Genomic DNA, 12,315 nt, shown 5'->3' on the forward strand with positions numbered 1-12,315 from the left:
GGCAACACTGGGGCCTGCCTGGGATATTGCCCTGTCCTGGGGTTTGCAGCCTCTTGGGCTCCTGTCCAAATGCTCTGGAAGTCTGGGATGCTCCATTGGGATTATCCCTACTCCAGTGTAGTCTGTGCCAGCCAGCCCAGCCACTGAGCAAGTCCTTCCATGCAGTAAGTTACAGACTTCTCTTTATTGGTGCCTCTCTTCCCCCACACTATTAAATTTATTCTTTCTCTGTATTGTTATTATTTTTCTGGCAGAGGACTTTGGGAGGTGGGAGAAAGGATCTACTAAAAAGTTAAACAGATCTAAGCCCCCTCGTCAAACCCTTTCAAGGCAGCAGCTCCAGTCCCTTAGCAAATGAAGTCAGCTGGTGGTCTGGGTTTAAACGTGGCTGTTGAGGGCTCAGGCCAGGTTTGGCAGCTCACAAATCAAATTGCCTCGTGGCTCTCGGGAGCAGAGGATTGCCACGGGTGAGGAGCTGTGGGGGAGCTCTGCCCCACTCTGTGCCAGCCAGGGCCTGGCAATGGAGGGAGGCACTGGAATCGTTGGTTCACAGCAGGTCAGGAGGGAAATTCGGGCTCTGAGGTTTTGTTTTCTGTGTTATGTTACACTATTGACACAGAGCAAGGCAGCCCCAAACTGAGATTTTGTCTCACTTGAATGGGTCTGGGCCAGTCCCTTTACTTTGGTAAATTCTTATTAGGAGCAGAGAGAGCCCTGAAAGAGAGAGTGGGAAACACAGAGCTATTAAAACTCATCTGATCTCATGTTAATAAAGAGTTTGAGCCACGGGTCTTGGCTTACTCTGATTTTTCCTGCTGGGAGCTGCTTGCAGGTCCCCAGTTTGGCTCTTGCTGCTGACCACAGGTAACATCCTGCAGGTGCCACCCCACTGGAGGGATGAGGGGCATCCCTGAGGCCACAGCAGGAGGTGGGACATGCTCTTGTGTCCATGAGGTGCTGCAGAGGCCCTGTGCAGGGCAGGGCTTTCTGAGGTGCTACACCAGCCCACGGTGAGCCATGGGCTGTCCCTTGGTGCCTGGGAAAGGCACAGCCAGCAGGGTGAAGAGCTGGCAGCAGCTCCAAGGTTCTGACTCTCAAACAGCCTCTCTCCTTGTACAGGAGCAGCTCACCAACAAAATGTGGCTTTTGCTGCCTGTTCAAAGCCTGGAAGAAAGAGAATGGTGTTAACGTGCTCATGTCTCTCACCAGTCCTTTTCCCAGCTCCAAACTCTTTTTTCTCAGCACTCCCCCAGTGCCTGCCCTCCCCGGGATGAGCATCCAAACCTAATTCCACTTGTTTGTGACTCAGAGCCATTCCTGCTGTCAGTGCCGCTCCTCCGGACAATTCTTGTGGAAGTGCTGCAGGGAGATCTGCCAGAGTCATTCACACTCTTTTATGGGTCTTCCTTTGAATTCTTCTACAATTTCAGCAACAAAGTTGCAGATTTTTGCAGAAGTTTAAACTCTAGGACACTGCTCTGCTGGGCCACCACAATTTAAAGCTGCTAACAGGTTGGGTCTTGACTGCTTTCCATGACTCAACCATGCCAGGAGCACAGGATCCCATCCAAAGCCCACCAAACACAGCAGAACCTTTCTGCTCTTGGAAATCATCCTACTGCTTCCAACAGCCCCTGTCTAAACTGAATTTTCCCGATCCCTGCACAGCTGAGGACACACAGGATATGGCCCAGCCAGGTGGGAAGGAACTCTAGTGGCTGCAGGACCTCAGTGAAAATGGGAATTGATAGCAAAAATCAATTTTTATATCTCTTTATGCACTTGTTTCTTATTTTCATCCATGCAATGAGTGCTTCAGGAGTATGTGGGATCATTGCCCAAAATCTCTGTGTGTCCATACACTGTGGTCTGGGATGACCCTGTTTGAGCAGGGAGCTTTGACCAGATGTCCCTCTGTGGTGCCTTCCAACCTCACCCATTCTATGATATCGCCAACCTAATTTTTTCCTGGTCTTCCAAGCCCTGGTACCGGTCCTGTGTTTGGCGCTGGGAAAGGAATGGGTGACTCTCAAGCGAGCTGCCGCAATCGTGTCTAAATTCAATAAATGCTGAGGAAGGGGAGAGGAAGGAAACACGACGGGGCTGCCCAGCGGCGGGATGCCGCCCCTCAGACCCCCTGACCCGGCCGGGATGTCCCCGGCGGCTCCCTCAGGGCCCGGCCCGGGGCAGGAGAGGGCGCCCCCCACCGGCCGCCCGCTCCCACGTGCGTTCCCCCCTCGCGGCGCGCAGCCAATGGGGGAGCGGGGGGCGTGTCCCGGTGGCCGCCGCCGCCAATGGGCGCGCAGAGCCGCGGCAGGGGGCGTGGTCGGGCGCGCTCCGCGGCGATCCCCGGTGCCGAGGGCGGGCAGGGCGCACTCGGGCCCCGCTCCCGTCGCTGCGCTGCGCGCTCGGCCCCGCCGCCGCACTACCATGTTTGACGGCTGCCTCCTGCCCCTCGTCGTGCCCTGCCTGCTGCTCTGCGGACTGGACGCCGGCACAGGTAGCGCTCCCTGCCGCCCCGGCTCCCCTTCCCCGGCGGCGCTGACAGGGTCCGGTCCCGGGCGGCAGCGTGCGGGCGCGGAGCGCAGGGCACGCACCGCATCCCCTGCGTGGCCACGGTCCCAGCCCGCGGGATGAATTGCTCCAGGCTTTTGTATTTTCTTTTCCTGTCCTCCCGCTGCTGCTGTAGCGTTCCATGTGGAAAGCTGCTGACTGTCCTTGGCTGCTGCTGCGGCTCGCTCTGCTTTTCCCCTTCTCCCTGCAGATTTTTATTGGGGTTGGTGAAATGCGATGCTTGTGTCTGAGCTATATATATTTTTTATTTTTTTTTAATGATACAAGTAGCTTTAGCGTTTGCCCTATTCCTCTCTTCCCTGCACGCTTCTGTCTCTAATATATGTGTATATAGAGAGAAATAAATCGCCATGCTCCGCTGGCTCCATTGTCTGCGCAGCCCGTTCACGGTTTCCAGCGCGGGGCTGTCTGCGCTGAAACCCGAGCGCGGGGCTGTCCCGGGGAGCGGGGGGTGCCGCAGCCCCCGGCCGCCCCGTCGGGCCGCGGCTCCGGGGTGCGAGCGCCTGAGCCTCTCTCCTTCTCGCCTGCAGCTGGCGGAGCGGAGCTGGAAGTGGTGATCCCGGAGCGAGTGCCGCTGGAGAAGATCCACCTGCTGCCGCCCGGAGGGGATCGCGGCGGCCCCCGGCGCCGGCGGGCAGCGGCGGAGCAGCAGGAGGAGGAGGCTGTGCTGCTCCGCCTGCCCGCCGCCGGCGCCGAGCTCTACCTGCACCTCCGCCGCGACCTGCGCTTCCTGGCCCGGGGCTTCGCGGTGGAGCGGCAGCGCGGGGAGGCGCGGCGGCCCCCGCGGGAGCGGCTCTGCTTCTACTCGGGACACGCGCTGAACCGCAGCGACTCCTTCGCCTCCCTCAGCACCTGCGCCGGGCTGGTACTGCCATCCCACCTCTCCCCTCCCCTCAGGGCCGGTGCTGCCATCCCACCCCTCTCCTCCCCTCCCCTCAGGGCCGGTGCTGCCATCCCGGCCCGCTCCTCCCCTCAGGGCCGGTGCTGCCATCCACCCCTCTCCTCCCCTCAGGGCCGGTGCTGCCATCCACCCCTCTCCTCCCCTCAGGGCCGGTGCTGCCATCCCGGCCCGGTCTCCCCCTCAGGGCCGGTGCTGCCATCCCAGCCCGCTCCTCCCCTCAGGGCCGGTGCTGCCATCCCGGCCCCGTCTCCCCCTCAGGCCGGGTACTGCCAGCCTCATGAGGCAGGATGCTGGTGCTTCACCTGCCCCCAGGGAGGTGACTCTCCTGTCCCCTTGCCTCACTGTCCCCTCAGCTCCCGGGCCCTGCCAACCACCGCCGCTGTCCCATGGTGGGTGTTCTGCCCACCCTGGCTCTCCCTGTGGAGCTGCCTCAGCCATCTCTGAGGGGCTCGGGCCCTCAGTTCCATCGTGGGTGGGTGGCAGAACCTAAGGGTGCTGTAGAGGAGCATCCTGATGGAGGGAACATCTTGTGTCATTGTCCCCAGCCATGGGGCAGGTGGCTGTGTCCCACTGGGGTGATTTGGTGCCATCCTGGCTTGATGCTGTGGCAGCTGTGCAGCTGACTCTTCCCAGGCTCCTGCTGTTGGTGTTGGGGTGTTCACTGGGAGCTGTGGTCAGGGAGCAGCCAGTGCCCCAGCATGGTCACAGGAACATCCCACTCAGGGGGGCTTTTCCCACCCAAGTTTCAGGATTTCTCTGCCCGAGGCTGTAGTGTGTCAGGTGTCTGCAGGGCCTGGCTCTCCTCTGAGCATCCCAGTAGGAGCAGGTGATCTTGTGTGGGGCAGAAAGTTTCTCTGTGTTGGAGACTGAGATGCTTAAGACGTTGAGTAGTTTGCAATTATTGTTGATAACTTTTAAAGTACTTCAGGAAGTCAGCGGGGCATTAGGCAGTGATTCCCAGCAGATGGTCCTGGGAGGTGTGCCTGTCAGAACAGACCTGATGGTGGAGATTTATCCTTAAACCGTAGTGAGGAGCAGTTCATGCTCTGCCCTCGGGGCTCCAGCCTTCGTTCCGGAGCCATTTGAGGGCGCTGTGCCTCAGGATTAAAAAAACCCCAGCAAACAGAGATGCTGAGGTCTGAGTGGCACTGGAAGTTGAGCTGAGTTCCACCGAGGGCAGCTTAAAACTAATATCTCTAGTTCAAGCCTTAAATCACTAACAGCTCTACGCTCTTGCCACCAGGCGTGTTTTGTTAATCTTGCTGGGCTTCCAAAGCTGGAAAGCACAAACAAACAGAGGAGAAACCTTTAAAAAAAGAGAAATGTATTTGTAGGCACAGTATTAACTGCCTGAGATCAGGGAATGGAGGAGGTGGTGATAAAGCTTGGCAAAATTCCCAGTATGAAAGCTGAAAAAGAGACAAGACTAGTTAGTCTTAGCTCACTACTCAGCAAAAGTGAACAGCAATATTGCAGTACCTGTTTGGATCATGGCAATTCTAAGCAGTGGCTAAATTGACATAACTGGGCTGGATCAATGTGGGATCAGTGTGAAAGCTGCTGGTTTGTGCCAAAGCCTCTTGTGTTAGTGACAGTGCTGGTAAAGCTCTGCTTGCCTGTGCACCTGGTCCTGGCAGTGCTGAGAGTGCTGTGGGCAGATGTGTTGAGAGAGAGAGGTTTCTGCATGTTGGGATATTCCTTTCCTGTTAGAGGAATACATTCATCCTCTTCATTCAGATAATCACCAGGAATGGGAAAGGGCTAAAAGCAGGTGCATGGTACATTTGAGTGAGTTAAAGTTAAAACACTCTTGTAAGCTCAAAACTGGAGAACAGAAAACTTCAGTGTCTTGAGGATTAGCCTGAACTTAAGATGGATGAAACTAAACTTAAGATGAACCTCATTAATTATTGAAATGGTTTCATTGAAATAATCCATACCACCGTGTAGATGAACCTTCTTATTTTAGCTGAGTGGACCATTTTGGTTTCTTAAGTCTGTCTTTAAACATGAAACATCTCACATTTTAGGCTGTTTTCAGTGTTTACACATCCTTTTGCAGTGGCCACACTAAACCAGCATACCTGTAGTGGAAGCTGTCTAATGTAGTGGTAAGATTTTTTCTGGGATCAAAAGCTTGCCCTAAATTGTCTAGGAAGTCTTTAATGTGCTATGAGTAGACCTGAGAGCAGGTGACTCTAGAGCCTAAAATTTTTTGCCTTCTAATCTGGCAATTTTAAAATACTAAGACCATCACTTAAAAAAAAAAAAAAATTATTTTCCTATTGCTTCCTTGAGCCCTGTTTGCTGCAGGAAGAATAAGGCTTTGCCCTGAGCAGCAGCTTCACAGGTGGGACGTGGGCCAGACCTGCTGGGCTAGAGGAAAGACCTGGGTAGTGGAAACCTTGCAGCCTGTTTGTCCTGGCATTTGTCTTGTGAGCAGTTCTAGTGCTGCAGTGGGGGGTTTCCTGAAAATTCCAGCAGGGGAATGCTCATTGGACCCTAACTGGGTGATCAGGACATCTCCTTCAGGAAAGCTGCTTGCCAAGAGGTAGAGTGGGCAGTAATGCTGTGTCCTGATCTCCAGCTGGCTCAGGCCTTGCTGCAATCATATTCTCAGCCATGCCATAAATCATACCAAAAGTGATAGAAAATGATCAGGGCAAGTGGAGTTCTAGTAAAAACAAAATCCCTGACACAGTGGCACGAAAGCTGAGCTGCAGCCAGGCTGAGCAATTGCTTCCTGGTGATGGTCTCAGATTCCCAGTGTGGCATCTGAAGGTTGGGGTCTGGTTTTCCAGCTCTGCTGGCAGATGCTGCTGTTAACCTGTGTGTGGCTGCTGCAGCTCCTGCTTTGGCAAGGGTGGCCGTGCTCTCGGAGCTCTGTGAGCTCAGAGTGAGGCAAAAACTGCTCTGCCCAAGGTCTCACCATTGAGCTACAGCTAAAGTGCCTGGTGTGAGGATGCTCCAGCCCTCCTGCTCCTCGTGACAAGCTGGGAATTCAGCCTAGCAGAGGCACAGGGTTCCTGGAAAGCGCTGCTGCCTTCCCCTTGGCAGCACCGGCCTCTGGGGAGTGCAGCTGTGCCAGCACTTGGATTCTGGCCACAGCTCAGGGCTGCCCTGCCCTTCCCTGCTGCTGGGCACTCACAGGCAGCTCTGCAGCTCTGGGACCAGCACTAGAAGACAGCAGCCAGTACAGGAACTTGGTTTTTTGGAAAGTTCCAGCTTTGTAAGGCCACAGTTGAGTCACTGTCACGTGCTGAAGTGCTGGACTGCAGCATCAGCTCCTTAGAGCAGGTGTAGGCTTTTCATACTTGGTACCTGCATTTTGGAAACAGTTACAGTTTTAAGAGGGTTGTGAGTCCATGTCAAAATAAGCATTATAATTAGAAATGAAACGAAACTCTTGAGAACTGTTCAGCAACCAGAAGGTGACAATCACTGGGATACATTTAGAGACAGAGGTCTGATTCTAAATAACTCCTCTTCCATTTTAAAATCCAGAGTCTTTGATCTGGGATTCAGGATTGCTCTTTGTCCTGTCTCTATATAAGGTGGCATGTTCTTCTCAGTTGAATTAAGAGCAGAGTTTGTGCCTCCCTCCTGTTCAGGCTGGTTCATGGAGTTCTTCTGGAGGAGAGGAACAAGGATGCAGAAGAGGCTGCAGTCTGTCAGGGTTGGGCAGTCTGGGTGTTAGGGGAGGGTGAGTGATGAAGGTGAGCACTTCCCTGGTGGCTCATCCTGTGCCACAGGTACCTTAGGCTGGTGAATTGCCAGTTTCACTGCAGAGGGAGCTGGTGCCTGGTTCAGAGCAGGTGCTGCAGCTCAGGGAGCTCCATCCCTGGCCAGGGAAGTGTTTTCTGTGTGCAGCAGGGCGGTGCTGCCCTTCAGGTGACTCAGGAGCCTCTGCTGCTGTGGGAAGCAGGGCAGAGCAGGCGTGTGGGGATTAAAGATGATACAATTTCCCCTGAGGAAACCTTCAGCTCCACTGAACTCTCCTGTCTGGGAGAGGAGCTGTCTGGTATTCGTCCATAGCTGGGCCACGAGCTGAAAAGTTAAACCTCTTAAAATTACTGTGCTGGGTTTCCTTGTGCTGGGATTTTATTTCCTCTTCCACAGTGGACAAGAGGGAGAAGATGTTGGGGTTTCCTTGTCTAGCAGAGTTGGAGGCCAGGACAGATATTCCTGGGTATGTTCTGCTCTGAGAACTAAGTGTAAACCTGAAATGACTCTGGAATAAGACTTAATTTAAAGCTCTTCTTTTCAATTTGCTTGAATTGCACTTTTAAATAATAACCAAGCAAAGCTGAAACATGGTTAATAAGGGTGGGACTAAAACCCACATGAAATTTATTAAACTGTATTTGTGGGTTGTTTTGTTCTTCACTTTAAACATTAACTTCCTTTTAACTTTGAGGAAATGGTTAAACAACGATTTACAGTGTAACAGTTGAGAAATTGAGAAGGGGATGGAATTTGTCAGATGTTTAAATCTGTTCTCTTTTCAGCATGTTCTATGTATGTAACTAATGAACACTTAGGAGCAAGAGAAAAAATCTGTTAAAGATTCAGCATTTCACAGATCTCCTTCAAAGATGTTGTGAAAATAAAAAGGGCTGGAAAAACAGTGTAACTGTTGGAGAGTATTAACATGTGGGAAGGTCGAGAACCATGTGCAGAGAGCACTGAGAATTTGGATCCCTGTTCTGAGCAGGCCCTGGAGCTGCAGTAGCTCCAGCAGCACTACCAGGGCACAGGGACAGAGCCAGGGAGGCAGGATGGGGTCACACGAAGGCTGTGCTGACACTGTCATTCCAGTGTGAGGACCTTCCTCCTTTCCCTGCTGTCATTTAGCCCAAGAAAAGCTCCACTGGAAGGTGATTTGTAGCAGAGGAGTAGTACAAGAGTAGATGGCAGAGTGAGCAGGTTGCTTCAGTGACCCCTGTGTGTGTGAAACCCTGGATAAGAGCACATGTGAATGTTCTGGTGGTGAGCAATGTTGAGCTGACTCCTAAAATAAGAATGTGAAATATCCTCAATGTGAAAGATCTTGCCACTGTTAGGCATGGTGGTGAGTGGGGCTGTAGTGGCAAGTGTGGATTACTGTTTGTTTTAATCAGCTTGTCAGTTTGCCTGCCTTTGGGGGCTGAAATCATTCAGCCTTTCCTGTTAGCAGAGCTGCAGGGCTCTGTCAGCTGCATGGTCTGGCCATACCAAGTGTAAAATTAATGCAGATGGTGGTGAACTCCTGCACTCCTCTGAATTTTTGGGTTCCTGTGTCTCAGTGGGGTTGGGCAGCAGCTGCTTTTCCCAAAATTCATCTGTCCCAGGATCTGGCACAGCAGCAGGTCCTGGACTCCCACAGGGAGAGAAGGATGGGAGGGAGTATCCCAACTTTTGATATGCATTTCCCCAGGCAAATGGGAACTGGCAGATCCAAAGCATTTCACTTAACTGGAATGATTTCCTGAGATGTGGGAAAAGTAGCTCTGAGGGTTACATGGTCTTCTCTTTCACTTCCTTATCTTCAGGATCCAAAGCCTCCTGCAGTCCCTCAACTCAGACAAGGGAAGAAAAGCCCAGAGCCTTTGTCCAGGGCTGATGTCTGATCTCTCATGCTGGGATTAGCACAGGGCAGGACCTTCAGGATTTGAGGGATGCAAATGAGGATCTTATTATTTCTTATGGAAAAAGCAAAATTATGACCTGACTATTCAAGTTACAGGGTCCAAAAGATCTCCTCTGGGCCAGCAGGTCTGGGGACTCTTCAGAGTCCAACTGGCAAATCTGGGGAAATTTTAAACATTTTTAACTCCCTAGGGATGCTTTACAGGCCTGATCCTGCAAACCCTTCCTGCTTGAAACTCTGTTTGTCTTTTCAGATTGAGCTTGAGATGCTTCCCAACGTATTCCAGGGTGAAGACTCATGGCTCTTTCTTTCCATAGGTTTCACAATTCCACAGCAAATGTGAAACATAAGTCTTTTCCAATGGTTTAAATTATTTTCACTCTTGATGCCAAAAAATTGGGATAATGTCGGGTGGTGATGAAACTGACTTCTTCTTACATACTTTTGGCACCAGCTGAAATGGTTGGCAGTCTGTCAGGAGTTCTGGTGTGGCTTTTAGTACCATGGCACCAGATTTACAACCCTTCTTCTAAATAATTAAAACCTATATTAAAAAAGGGGGCTGGGGCTACCTCCCAGCTGGAAGATTGGAACAAGGAGGGGAAGTAGTGGAGAACATCGTAAAGGAGGCTGGAAGAACAAGTCACCAGGGCTTTTGCTGTCTCTGGAGCAACTCTGACAAAGCCCAACTTGTGGTTTAAGTGAAAAGGCAGCCCTTTGGACACTCCAGGGCAGAGGGGGTCTTGTAAACTGGTGAGCATTCTGTAGGGCCTAGGAACAATGTTGGGTTTTCTCTGTATGTAGGAAGTGCCAAGGCATTTTATCCTTGAGCAGTTCCCCTCCCCAGAGAGCAAGGTCTCTTTTGGAAGGCCCCCAAAGAGGTGTCTCTTGTCTCCTCAGAGACAGGGCACTGATTGTCTCTGCTGTGCTTTGCAGCCATGCCCAGTGGAGACACCAACTTTTACAGTTTTCTTTTTGTCCAAGCTCTCTTTGGAAGTCAGTGACCCCTCCTGAGACACCCTGAATGCTGTTCAGTTCATTCTCCTCCTCAAAGGAGGAGAGCTCTCATTTCTGCTAGAGAAATTCCTCTTGCTGGAAATACTGGGCCAAGGGGATTTCCTGGGTGTACGTGAGGACCGGATTTGGCAGGGAGGTGTGGAAATGTGCAATATACAGTATGTGTGTAATGTATATTATAAATCATATTAGTACAGTCAGCTGTTGAACATACAGCATTTGGAAGTACGTGCAGAGCATTTCTTTGGAGAGTTGCCTGGCTGGCACAGAGTGTGGGGAGGGGGGACCAGAAAAGTCTGGCCTCTCTTTTTATGTACAGGATGGGTGTTGGAGCTCTCTGGAAGCACCTTCACCTCTCAGGTGCACAGTCCTGGCAGACCAGATGAGCCCTTCTGGTGTTAACAGAAGTTAAATCAGACCTCAAGACTTCTCTCAAGGGGGAGGTACAGGGCAGAGCTGTGTTTTGAGCCTTTTAATTGCAATATAAATAATCACTGGATTAGTGCAATGAAAAGTAAGAACTCCTCATTGTAAATACCCACTTTGTGCAACATGTTACAGCCTCGGTGTTGATTACTAAACCTGGAGGCTTTGTTAAGTTTTAAGGTGATAACTTAGCTTTCACTCTCTTCTTTTCATGCCAGAAAAGGAGTGGAAAAAGCATAAAAGAACCTTAAAAGCTCTGGGTTGTGAGCAGAGGAGGGCTCTCCTGGGGCAGAAGCTGGCTTCCAAAGGTGTTCTTGCCAGCCCTGCTGTAAGGTCTGGACTTGGTGCAAGGAAGGCAGGGATTTAGTGCTCTGACCTGGACCCTATGGAGTTATTTAGGCAGGGTCCTTGCCTTCCTAGTGTCACTTATTCCAGGAATGGTGGAAAATCCTGAAACTGGGGCAGTACAACAGTCCATTCCTGACTTCACCTCTGAAACCCAACCCGTGGCCTGCAGGGAGAGCAGAGCTGACTGTGTGGCCTTTATTGTAGAAAGGAAGAGGTATTTGGTCCCAAAAAATGCAGTGTGGCTCTGCAAGTCACACTTGCATCAGTTCACTCAGTGTTCCTTGTGAGGCTGGTACCCACAGGGGCCTCCTGTGTGCAGGCAGTGTCACCTCTGTGCCCTGAGACAGTAAATGCCATTCAATAGCAGGGCAGTCCTGGCAGCTGGAGAGGTGATTTTGAAGGGATTTCTGTTAACAGGGTTTATTTTTTCATGTGAGCTGAGCATCTTGTAAAACACACACATTTGTGGGGCTGTGTCTGGAGGGGGGGAGGAAGGGAAAGCAAAAGTGTTGACAGGAATCCCCACCTTTCCTTTGTACAGTGCTTTGTTTCTAAATAGTGCTCAGTGATATAAAAAATAACCAAGAGAAGCAGATGATGTTCTTTATTCTGTATTACACAGGCTGAACACAACCATAATCCCATCATTTCCTCACACTGCAAACCATTGCAGTGAATGACCTACCTGGGTTTCAGACCAGGCTGGATAGACAAGGCTTGGGCACCAAACTGATGGGGTTTTTTTGTTCTGTTTTGTGCACAGGTTGGCTACATCCAGCTTGGATCAGAGCAGCTGCTGATCCAACCTGTGAACGCATCTGAGAGCTCCTTCAGTGGGAAGGAACATTTCATCAGGCGGACACGATCCACCAAGCCCGGCCACCCTGCCAGGCCCCAGGGCCCTGAGGAGCACTGCAAGGTTGTGGCAGGTGAGCTTGGAGTGGTTCCAGAGAGCAGCCATGGGAATTCTGCTTGGATTTTGTGATTCTGCTGGTTGGGCAGCTGGGGCTGGGGAAGGATGGCAAGTGTGACTTAGGGAGGAGTCGCATCACAGCCATGAGGTTGTCAGTGCTGTAACACTGGACTTGTGAGATGATAAATTCTGCTCTAATCTTGCAGTGTGACCACTGCTCAGGGAGGGATTCACTGGGTTTTTAGCAAAGGTTCAGGATTTTTAACTGAAGTCAGTGTTGATGGAGACTCTTCCATTTTGCCTTTCCACTGGAGTTGTGCTGAGCAGGCAGGGATAGAATGGTGATCCTCACATTTCAGAGTGTGGAAAACATCATTTCACCTGCTTTGATATAATTTAATCACAAGTATCATCTGTGAAGTCCAACTCCAGGGATCCAGCTCATAATAGGATAAAGGGATATCTGGAGATATTTTGTTTGTCTTTAAGAGCAATCTGCTTTCTTTT

At 51.4% G+C, this 12,315-nt stretch overlaps 1 protein-coding gene across 1 annotated transcript in view; it reads left to right on the top strand.

Moving 5' to 3' along the window:
• Positions 1 to 2,389: 2,389 nt before the first annotated feature.
• The window catches only part of ADAMTS17 (ADAM metallopeptidase with thrombospondin type 1 motif 17), a 156,048-nt gene continuing 146,122 nt past the window's right edge, over positions 2,390 to 12,315 (top strand). Inside the window, exons 1-3 of the mRNA XM_077185551.1 lie at positions 2,390 to 2,500; positions 3,105 to 3,439; positions 11,659 to 11,824. Of these exons, the coding sequence (XP_077041666.1) occupies positions 2,431 to 2,500; positions 3,105 to 3,439; positions 11,659 to 11,824 (571 nt within the window). The 5' untranslated portion in view covers positions 2,390 to 2,430. The remainder of the gene's footprint in view (positions 2,501 to 3,104; positions 3,440 to 11,658; positions 11,825 to 12,315) is intronic.

The sequence above is a fragment of the Agelaius phoeniceus genome, chromosome 13, assembly GCF_051311805.1.
Source record: "Agelaius phoeniceus isolate bAgePho1 chromosome 13, bAgePho1.hap1, whole genome shotgun sequence".
Taxonomy (NCBI): domain Eukaryota; kingdom Metazoa; phylum Chordata; class Aves; order Passeriformes; family Icteridae; genus Agelaius; species Agelaius phoeniceus.